Below are 12,176 nucleotides of genomic sequence, written 5' to 3'. Positions count from 1 at the left end.
TTTTAGCGAATTTCACTTTCTATCCTCTAGTCTCAGAACAGAACCGATTGCCCCTGTTAAGACTGTATGCCTCTTACAGATAGATAATGCCTGGTTCATCTTTGTATGTTATCTAATTTCTTATGCATAATAAATATGAAAAACATTAAAATTATGATTTTTAATTGATATATGCTAATTGTAAAACTACTTTATAACTTCATGTAGCAGAATCTAATTTAATGACTGACTGAGCATGTCTTTGAACGCTTACTGTGTACAGTTACTGGTGATATTGAAGTAAACAGAAATCCATGGTCCATACCCTCATTTGGTTTATAGTCTGGCAAAGGATAGAGATATTAAATAAGTAACAACGATAAAGTCATTGTCCTGTGCAAGCCTAAATAAGTAACAACAATAAAGTCATTGTTCTGTGCAAGCATGTAATGTGCCTCTGACCTAGGCTGAGTATCAGAGGAGGCCCTCAGGAAGTCATTTTAAGGGAGAGAGCAAAGATGATGGAAATTAGGCAGCAGAAGGAACACGAAAGGGAGAAAGGGGAGAGTATTACAGGTAGAGGGAACAGCAAGTGAGAAAAACCAGATGACTGAAGATTTGAACGAAGCTTAGTCTTGATCACTGGAGAATGGAGAAGAACAAGAAATGAGACTGGAAAGATGAGCAGTGGTCAGATTATGGAGGGTTTTTAATTGGGCCAAGTCTTTAAAGGGTTAAACTCTTTTAAGCTCATTAATGACATCAAATCTTTATATCTGAAATGTCATTCTGGCATTTTAGTGACTTTGTACTTGGAGTTATTGGGATATGTTGAAATCTAGATATGAAAGATTTGTAAGGTCTGCCTCCTGTGAGTGGAAAGAGGTTAGGAGGAGGGACTTGGCAAGTTACTTCACCTCACTTTGCTATAGTTTCTGCATAATGGGATATAATTTTAATTTTTTTTTTATTTCGTAGGGTTGTGGTAAGGATCAAATGACTTTAAAGGCATAAAGTGCAGTTACTTGCACAACATGTTAACAAGTTGACAAGTAAATGTTAACTGTTATAATATTGGGGTGTCTGTATGGCTTTGTCTTTCATAGAACCTCACTTATAGAGTTCTTTCAAAAACACATGCCTATTTTGTATTCCTGGAGATGGATCCTGACGTTTAAAATTCCAAACATGTTCTCAGATGATTCTGATGTTCACCAAAGACTGATCCTGGAGATGTAGATGCTACTCCAGTGTGCAAGTGGAGACTTTTATCCTAACCATCAGGCTTAAGGTCTCTAGGTCTGGAGTCATTTTCCCCAGTGTTGATTGTGCATCTATGTTGGTTATGGTGGAATAGAATCATGACAAAGTTATACCTGGCGGTACCCTAGTTTATGATAGGCCAGGTTGGTATTTGATACTTACCTACTTGGCAATTCTGTTCAACTCAGCAACTGGCTTCTTTCTGCATTACATGACTTGCAGGTCAGAAGTTTCATGTATCCAAATAATGGCACCATTTCTATGGTATCTATATTGTGAACCATCGCAGTTACAAGAATATGCTAAACTTCGACTAGCCCTGCGAAAAGTCTTACTTCAACCCTGGGTTCTTTGTGACAAAGAACAACCATCAATATTGCAACAACAGATACTTCAACTGTGTTGTGACATAGTTCCATGTTTGCAGGTAAGGCCTTTCATCCTCATTCACTGAGATAATATCAGTATCACTAAGTGTTGATTGTCATTGTCATGCATAAAGTAGAACCTATGTGACCTGGCAAACTTAGGTACATCCTGTCTTTAGAAATGCTTGCAGGCTTTTGGAGATGATGAAGGAACCAAATCTAGACTTAACATTAATATCTACAATGTTAACTAAATTCACAAAAAGATAAATCAGCGTAGTCCATTTTAGGATTGGTAAGAATGAAAACTTCCTTGAGAAAGACTTTCCTAGGGAAACGAATTTTGAGTTAAATTTTTCCTTGTGCAAGATAGAGTTATAAGAAAAAAAAGACCTCTTTGTGCAAATTAGAAAAAGGTGTGTCTCTGGGCAGATATAGCCCTGGGGAAGCAAGGCTTGACCAGCTGCATGCTGGTTAGATTCCAGTTTCCACATGTCTGTCCCCTTACAACATGTGCGGTGACCTTGATGGATCCTGCTCTTGAGAAGCCCACAGTCCAATAAGGGAATTAAAACTATATAAGTTTTCATAATTCAAAGTAGGTGGATGAAAGATGTTTAACAGATCTGTATAAAATGCCTAGGGAGTTCAGGGGAGAGATAAATTTGAACTAATGTCTCTATAACTGCAGACTTAAAAAAAAAAATCCAGTTGCCAGTATGTTGTGAATTTCATATAGTGCTTCATTTATCAGACCATCCCATCCCATCATCAAGGTTTGTCCTTTGCCTAGAATCTGAGCACCATGCTGCTTAGCTGATATAGGGAATCTGTGAGTATTTTTCAAAGTGATCACTTGAGGTCACAGATGACCTGTTTTAAGTTTGTGTTAGCAAGGAATGACTAGAGTGAATCTTTCCTTTGTGACTCATAAATTGGCTTTCCTGTAATCAAGGCAGAGAAAAGTAAATTAAAAGGAATTCTCTTGTGGCTTTTCCAAAGCTTTTGTTTTGTGTGAGTTATAAAGCAGTGTGCAGGCAGATCTTGAAGTAGGGTAACCTTTTCACACCTTGCATTACCCTGTTCTCTGCTTTTTGGTAGATGTTTTGTCTTCATCTTTGTGAACCTATATTGACAAGCCTGAATACTTCTCGAAATGAGCTCTGTACAATATTTCTGGGAATCTGTGGATTGTTAATATAGTCAAGATCGGCGAGAAAAAGGGATACATCATTTGGAACTAATTGAACTAATGACATAAACACGTTTAATCACTTAACAAATCAGCTTTATTAGAATGAAGAATCTGAGAGTTGGGATCTTTGCAGTAGTGTTATGCATTTCCCCACTGATTACAGGGATTTCTTATACTCTTCAAAAAACAACCATCTCATAACAAATGAAATATTTTAGTGATGTAAAGCATGCTATTTTGCGAGGCAACCATTTACTTTTATTAGTAAGTACTTCTTATAATTGACCTGTATTTTCCTAAGACTTTAACCATTAGTCACCAATCTCAGAACAAAACAAAATAAGCTTATAAAAAAGCCCATCTGCAGCCTATCTCATGTTTCTTTCTTTCTTCTTTTTTTCTTTACCTTCTCTCCCTCCCTCCTTTCTTCAATTTTTTTACTTCTCCACATGAAATGGTTTCCAGACTTTTCACTGTCCTTTGCCAAGAACTCTCTAGTTTATTGGTGCTCAGATTCTGTTACTATGAAATTTCTCCTTAGAGCTGAATACAGTACTATAGAGGTGACCTATAATGAGCACTTGAACAGAATCACATTAATTAAAAAAAATTTTTTCACAAATAGCCATGCCATGCTATTGATTTATGATGAGATGGTGGTCAGTGGAACTCCTGTTTCTTTTTCTCATGCCAGTTGCCCAGCAATTTTATATTTGTGGTATTATCTTTTTTGGACCTACCTGTCTTAAACTTTACTATGGACTTTGGTCCCAGTATTTTTTTTAACTCTTGCCATCACACATGTTATCTATTGCACGTGATCTAGTTCTACATAAAGAGAGAACATTACTTCAAAAGTGTTCTCTCTAAGAATTTTGGTAATGTTAAATATTAGAGAGCCTTCTTTCAAAATTTTTTTATTGAAAATTTCAAGCATGTACAAAAATGCACACAGGAAATATATTGTCAAATGAACACGAGACTTTATTTTAAAATTTTTTGGTGGTGGCCTTTTGCCTTTCTTTATATTTGCAAAAGAGCAAAATAACTACTGAACCATTCATTTATTTTTTATAACTTAGTATCCTTCTGTCTCTTTTCCCTTGATCTTTTAATATCTTTTTTTCTCTTTTTTACTAGGAATTAATTTTTCTCTCTGTGTATAACTTATAATCATTTTAGGTTATTATGGTGGTAACAACTGGTGAAAGGTACAGCTGGCCAACTGTAGGCTTTCCTCTTGATGAATTTAACAGACACAGGGCTCTTGATTGAAGCAGATGGTTCATTGTTCATAATCTCTGGGAAATGCCAGAGATTCTGCTAGCAGGACCATATCTTTTATACCAGCTCCAGAATTTTGATCAGAACAGCTGGGTTTGAATTAAACTGGGATTTTTCAAGAGTACCCAAGTCCTTCCTATCTAATACATTAGCCTGTTGAGAAGATACCCTACCATTTGAATATGGTGTTTCCTCACAACTGCCAAGTGTGGAAATGATGCTCTCAGTTAAGGCCTTCTGAGCAAATATCTTGCAGATGAAGAGTTTAACAGTGCAGTGGAATAACATGCTAACCCTTTTATACCAGGGTAGTAAACTATGTTGCCATGGTAGAAAGGAGAGTTCATTTGCAGAACTCAAAACCAACTTTAATTTCCTTCAACATGTTGGCACAGGCATGTAATTTGTCATAAGAAATCTGTACTCAGAGAAGTTAGAAAAATAAAGGAATAGAATTGGTGCCAGACAGCAGTAATAAAAACAGTAACAAATTATATTTTGTTTAGCGACAAAAGGAAAAAGACAGAGTTGCATAGTTTAATCCTTTGAGCTATGTACATTTCTTCATCTCTTTAAGGCTTTATAGATTTAAAGAAAAATATTTTATCGTTAAAGCTTCTCGTATGACTTAAAATTATCCTTTGGTTTGTATATTGTAATATCATATAATGACTTTTTTAAACAGATAAAAGATTTGATACAGACAACAGAAGTGATGCTGTTTATCGAGGACATATATTTAAGCCTTTCACATCATCCCGTTTTCTGGAAAGTTCAGCTTACCCAGCTGACTCTTCAGCTGCTGTGTGTCTGTGAAGTCAGCTTAAAGATAACTGGGGAATGCTCATCTTTAATTCACCTTTTAGAGCACGGTGTTGAACTTCTGAAGGAGGTAAGGAGAACAAGAAATTTTAATGTGCCTGTTATCACTTAAGTGAGTCAGGAGCTGAGTGGGTGAACTCCTTTACTTTATCATATCAAAGGCGTTTTGATCGAACCCGATTAGATCATACTACTAATGTACAACTACTGCTAATATTTATTATAAAAATGAACCTTTTTTTTTCTTTTTTTGGATTCTACTCTTTGGAGCATCAGTTAAAGATCTACCATTATGGCATTTTTTCATTTATTCATGTAGAACACAAGTAAAGAACACTTATTATATACCAGACCCTACAGAATACATAGATGATAAGATCACATTCTCTGACCTCAAGGGGCTTACAGACATGCAAATAAATAATTGTAGTACAATGCAGTAAATGTTTTCATGGGACCGTAAAGTGCAATGGGAATATCATTAAGGGAAGTAGGGCATGAGTTCAGGTTTGAGGAAGTCTGAATAGGAGTTTGCCTGGTACAACCAGAGGTTGGAAAGGTATTCCAACTACAGGAACAGTGTGTGCTTAAGCACAGAAACAAGAGAGAGCAGGCAGGCATGGCCAGTTCAGAAAACAAGGTGTTGAATATTGTTGAAGGATTAAGGTATGGAAGATAAGGCCCAGACTTGAGTTTATCTTTTATCTTCTAGGTAACAGAATGCTACTGAAGACCTTTCAGTAGGGAGGCGCCTTCATATTTTGTATGTGGAAGATCATTCTGATGTGAGAGTAGAGGAGGGTTTTTGAGCAGGGCAACACTAATAGGGCAGGAAGCGAGGTGGGATGCCTTAGACTGCTAGGGCAGCCATAACAAAATACCACAGACTAGGTGTCTTAAACGACAGAAATTTCTCACAGTTCTAGAGATAAGGAAGTCCAAGGTCAGGGTATTGGCTGATTCCATTCCTAGCAAGGGTCATTTTCCTGGCTTGTAGACAGCTGCCATTTTGCTGTGTCTTCACATGGTTTAGAGAGAGCAAGAGTGAGCTCTCTATTCTTGTAAGGACACTTTTCCTACTGGAATAGGACCCCACTCTTAATGATCTCATTTAACTTTAATTACTTCTTTACTCCAAAACAGTTGCATTGGCAGTTAGGGCTTCAGCATGTGATTTTAGGGTTCGGAGGACACAGTTCAGTCCATAGCAATGGGCTAAGGAGGGAAACGAGAATGAGAAAAGAAAAATATAGATGAAATTCGCAGGGCTTTGTGGTTGATTAAATGTTCAAGGAAAGGGTCCCTGGTAGAGTTTTAGCTTTCTATTTTGGACAACTGATAGTACCATTTACTTGGAGAAATGGTAGCTGATATTGGAGGGAATATGATAAATTTGTTTTGATATACTCGGTAGCTGATATTGGAGAGAATATGATAAATTTGTTTTGAGATACTCGGTTTAAGGTATACATGGATCATAAGTAGTTGGCTATATGATTTTAAAATTCAAGGTTGAAACCTTGGCTAAAAGTATAGATTTGGAGACATTTACTTTGGAAGGGGAGCTTTAACCATATGATAGCACGGCAGGGTTTGAGATGGAACTCCAGGACTATTGATATTTGGAGTGTACTGATAAAAAAGAGTCTGAGAAAGTATGGCTAGAAGGATTGTATGATTAGCAGAAGAAACAGATGACATGAAAATCAAGGGAATGAATATCACAAAAAGGGAAATAGTCAGGTGTCATGGAGAGAGGATTTAAAATGAGAGATGGAAAGTATTCTTAGGATGCAGCAAATAGAAGTTTATTGTTCATATTAGAAGAAGCAGTTTCAGTGGAATGATGGTAGTAGGAACCAAACTGGAATAAGAGAGTAAATGGCAGATGAGAAAATGAATAGAGTGAATGTATTTTGGTGAAAGATAGGAGCTGATGAAAGCTCAAGTAAGTCATTCGTCAGTTTGCCAATCTAGCGATTAGAATGGTTTCACATGCTGGGACTCTATAGATAATATTATTTTATATGGTATTATGTAATGTTATATATGATATGGTATCTATTTTTTGTTATGTACATAATAACATTACATAGTAATAAATAATACTTATTTGTGTTATATATACTACTGTATATATTATCTATTATGTATAATAGTATATATTATATAGTAATATATGTGGATTATTATATCAGCTACATGTTATATAAATATAAATAGCCATATGTCAACTCCCTTCAGATGTGTAATTATGTCTACATATAATTATACCTTAGGTATATAATAGTATAGGTGATATAAAATATTACATAGATAATATATAGAAATATATAGAAACACATAGACAGATAATATTTTATGGATAAATATTATATAGAAAATATTACATAGCTAAATTACCAGGAGTTGTATGTTTTAACTGTACCTCATATTGTTCCTTTGTGCTTGTACTAGATTCATGTGGGTAGTATACAGAATTATTGATTATAACTTTATAGAGTTCAGTTCCTTTTACTATCATTCTTTGACCATCTTATTATATACCCTCCCCCCCACACACATTTAGCATATATTTATTAATCAGCTTCCTATGGCAAACACTTTACTGCAGTAATTAGGTGAAAACAGACAAGATTTGTGAGGCTTACATTTCAGTCAAATGGTCAAACTAGTGTGCATAGAAGTCACTAGAGTTTATTAAAATGCAAATGTCTGAGGACTACCCCTAGAGATATTGAATTATCAGGGCTGAGAGGGGTTTAAACATCTGTATTTCAGGTGATTTTTCTAAGTTTTTTGTGTATAAAACACACTAGTAAGCATCACAGAGATCAAGAAATTGAGTTTTTCCAGCCTCCACGGTTTTCCACAAGCCCAGTCCTAATCACAACCTCCTGTCCTCATGACTATCCTGACTTCTTTCTTAATTTTTAAATAGTTTATTACATTTTCAAAACCAGTTTTATCACACATCATAGTTTGGCCGTATGCACGTGTGATCTTTTAGATATCTTTTAAACTAAAGTTAGTTTAGTTCCCTTCTGTTCCTTCCCTCACTTCTTTTCTTCTTTGCAGTATATGTATTGAAAACCCTGGCTTGTGTGAGCTGTAGAGTTTTCTGCATTCTGAACTCTTGGTGCACTTTGACATGTTTCTCTAACAGCTAATGAATTAATGGAACTAGGCATTGAGCATCAACAGCTACTAACATCATGAAAAGAAGAGCAACACACACATTCTTGATGAAAGAATACACCATTCTCTAGTCTGGGAAACAAAAACCCAAACAAAATAAATCCTGAATCTGATCAAGCCCCTGTTTTCTGATTGGTGCAGCTTGGATCAGCCAGCTCTGAACATGGGATATGGTAGGCAGCAAAGATATGGCACTAGGAGAAAGTATGAGCCAGGCTGCCATCTCCATTGTGCTTGCTATAGATACTTATCTCTGATGTAGACTTTCTTATACCCTGTTTATACTTAAAGAAAAAAACCTAGGGATGTTTATAGTGACATCCCTAGGCCCATTAGTGTCTGGTACATAGGTGGTGCTCAGTGATATCTTTCTTTTAAGTTGAGGACAAAAAGTATGGACTCCAAGGATTTTCTGTTAATGAGATTCCTGTGACATCTGTGGCTGAGTATATATTTTTATTTTACTTCCTTTCTCCAGGTGGGCTTTGAATTAGCCTGGGTTTCCCCAAAGTAGACACTGTTTCCCAAAAGGAAAAAGCAGAGCCTGAGTTTCCACAAAAGCAAAGGCTTATGCAACAGTAGTTTATTTGCAGGTGTGATCCCAGAGGGACAAGAAGAGTGAAATATTGAAGATGGGAGAGGCAATACATATATCATCAAGTTGACCAGTGCTACAAGCAGCCAGTTGCTGGATCCCACAAAATATTCAGAGAAGCCTTATGAAATGTCTCAGAACCCTCCAGAAGGGTCCAGAATAAAGGGGGAAGCATAACTTGGGCTTCTATTGCCAATTCATCAAGCTTTGATCTATGGGGCTTTAACTTTTCTGTACTTCTGTATCTCTCACTGGTCTGAGGCAGGAAGCAAGAGTTACTACAGCAGTAGCAGTAGTACTTAAGTGGTACAAGAGATGTCCAAAACAGGCTTTTATTAAAAAATCAAGTAAACTTATAACCTCTCAGAAGTCTAAGCAATTTAAGATTATCTTCCACCGTTACTTTTCTTTATTTTTGTGCTTTGAATCTCCAGCTCTTTTTCTTTACCTTCTATTCTGAACAGGCCAGTCTCCTTTATGCCTTCATACCTTTAAGTTCCATCCACTTAAAATGCTTCTAGACCATTTCAGAACCCTGAAAAGCTACTTTATGACTCTTTTAGTGATAGCTTGTGTGAAAAGGCCTTTTCAGTGTTAGAATAGTATACAGGAATACTTTTGTCTCTGATCCTCTTGGTAGCTAGTAAATTTGAAATTTAAATGACCTTGCTAGGTGTTTTTTTTTTTTTTTTTTTTTTTATAGACATGCAGCATTTGAAATGAAATTGAGGAAAAGATAATGGTAAAGAATAGTGATGATGTATTCTGTAAGTGTATTTATTTCAAAATGCTTTTATTGTCCTGAAGTAGATAATATTGCTTCATAGTTCTCAACTGTTCTCAGCATGGTTCTTAAACATACATAAGTTGCAAAGATGCAAATTAGAATATCTTCCATTAAAAAATTTACAAATTTTCTTCTTTGGCTGGTATTTAAAAGTCCATAAGCAAGCACTTTAGAAGATTTTGCAGTTTGATTAATTTTGCTTTAAAATGGTATAACCTAGATCTGTATGTGTGTCTGTGTATATATATGTATATATATTTATGTGTGTATAAATTTGTGCCAGAGTTGGTAGCATCTCCAAAATCAAAACTTTTGAGTAGCTCAGATTAAGTTGTTTTCTCTCAAGTGTTTCTTTAACGTGGCTGTACCTCCCCTATCCTTTTTTTTTTTTTACTTCAGGATTCCTAGGTTTTTCTCTGCAGGCACTTCTATAACATTTCAGAATGAAGTAATTTTAGCGGAGTATGGTAGACTTTCCTTTAGTTCCATAATACGTTAATATTTTCTGTATTTTAGAAACCCTCAAATAACATCTTATTTCACTTTGTTTTATTTTTTTGGAACATAATGTACATATCCTTTTTTTCTTTTTCATTTTATTCATATACTTGGGGAAAATTAATGATTTTAAGTTTCTATGGTTATTGCTTTGCTACATTTAAATATGCTTAATAAATTACTGTAATTTAAAAATCATCTCTGCCTCCCTGGGCACTTATGTTTCTTTTATTATAATAACATTTATTAAAATTCGCTTAGTGTAATTCATTATGCAAGTTATATAGATGAATCATATCTGTATTAGGTAAGTAGACAATTGAGCTACTTTTCAGAAATGAAATATTCTTAAATTAAGTATTTCAGGTACTTTTCAGTGGCTTGCAAAGATTTACTATTTTGAAAACTTGCCAGTCTATTGTGTTAAGGAGTTATTCCTCTGAATTATTTCAAGTTTTTAGCCTATGACTTTTTGGCTAGGTATAATAACATTTTGAATTTACATATGATTGCATAGGTATTCACCAATTCTTCCTTTAGTAGAGCAGGCTTACTGTAAATAGTTTTGTAGGCAGTGGTCCCTTGGTATCCTTGAGGAATGGTTCCAGGACTGCCCCTCCCCCCCCACCTCCCCTTCCCATGGATACCAGAATCCATGATGCTCAAGTCCCTTGTATAAAATAGCGTAATATTTGCATATAACCTATTCATATCTTCCCATGTACCTTAAATCATCTCTAGATTACTTAAAGTACCTAATACAATGTAAACACTCTGTAAAATAGTTGTTAATACTGTATTTTTTAGGGAATAATAGGGAATAATGACAAGAAAAAAATTTGTATGTTTAATACAGATGCAGCCATCATAGGCCTAACTAATTCATGCCAGCAACAATGTAACATTTTATTTAAAAATATTTTTGATTTGCAGTTAGTTGAATCTGTGGATTTGGAGCCCACAGATACAGAGGGATGACTGTGATAGGTTATAATCTTTTACGTTGAATGTGTTCTTCCTGGATACATATTATAAAGCCATGGCTCTGGGAACTTCTTTTTGTTTTCTTCTTTTAGGATTTTCCTGTTGAACTGGTCATAATTGGAATAGCTTTATTACTTCTACAGACTCCAGCAAGTCAGCAGAAGCCAATCTTAAATCTAGGTAAATAAAAATACATTCGCCAGAGTAACAATACGAGTTTTGGCAGGAGTCACTTGAACTATATATCATGTTATGCTATATAAAGTCCTGTATATTTTGAGTTTCTGTTCTGGAATTTTTATAATTAATCATCAAATAGAACCTTCTTTTCTTGTCCAACAAGCTGTTACCTTGTGTAAGTTTCCGTATACCATAGCTTACTAAGTATCTTGACTGTTAGAACGTTATAATCTACATCATAGAGCAGTGACATTAGTAAATATATTGAAGGGATATCAGCTATTCACAGTTGTACAACACAGAATCAATAGCATAAAACCCTTGAAGCAAAATAAGTGTTTAGCATTCGTATTTGTTCTTAAAACTCTACAGGCCCTTACTATTCAAAACTCTTGCCACATTGGACAAGATTTAATTTATGGTTATTAACCTAGCTAGAACAAATGAAAAATCATTCTTTTGACTGTCCAGTATGATTTAAAGAAAATTGAGGAATGGCAAAAGGGAGGCAAAAATGTTCTATTCAATAATAATTTGGTAAAGAATCAAGGTGCTGGGTCTGGCAGGTTAGCAAACAAGTCACATCTTTAAATGCAGCTTTTACATTAGTGTTGCCTCGCTTTGCTTGATCCAGCATAATGTGGTAATGGAGAATCTGTCTAAATTTTGTTGTATAATGCCATGATACACTGAATCACTCCCACTCTCATTTCAAAAACATGCTTTAGGTAAATACCGATTACGTAGCTTATTCTTGGCATTTTAATTCATCGTGATTTTGAGGGTGAATTGCTCTTGCACTTACAGTCTTATCTTGGAAATGGCTTTCACACATGGAGGGGGCACTCTTGGCTTTTAGCCTTTGATTTCCATTCTGCTCTAGCCTCTTGGCCTTATGGTTGTTTGTGCCCCACGCCCTTTTCTGAACTACTTTTGCCTTTTTTTTCTGTAAGCACTGCTTGCAGTATCCTTCCATAAGTATAATTTGCTAGTACTGCTACTTCTGATGGACAGGTTTTTTTT

At 35.4% G+C, this 12,176-nt stretch overlaps 1 protein-coding gene across 3 annotated transcripts in view; it reads left to right on the top strand.

The window, feature by feature from the left end:
• Positions 1-12,176, top strand: part of FOCAD (focadhesin) — a 262,544-nt gene that overhangs the window by 75,002 nt on the left and 175,366 nt on the right. For all 3 annotated transcript variants that reach the window (XM_039868697.1, XM_039868772.1, XM_039868837.1), the window contains exons 7-9: positions 1,465-1,669; positions 4,775-4,981; positions 11,066-11,153. In XM_039868697.1, coding sequence (XP_039724631.1) covers positions 1,465-1,669; positions 4,775-4,981; positions 11,066-11,153 — 500 coding nt within the window. The remainder of the gene's footprint in view (positions 1-1,464; positions 1,670-4,774; positions 4,982-11,065; positions 11,154-12,176) is intronic.

This window comes from Pteropus medius, unplaced genomic scaffold (assembly GCF_902729225.1).
Source record: "Pteropus medius unplaced genomic scaffold, Ma_sr-lr_union100, whole genome shotgun sequence".
In the NCBI taxonomy this organism is placed as follows: Eukaryota; Metazoa; Chordata; class Mammalia; order Chiroptera; family Pteropodidae; genus Pteropus; species Pteropus medius.
Note: the sequence above shows the minus strand (reverse complement) of the source record. Positions and strands in the feature narration are given on the sequence as shown.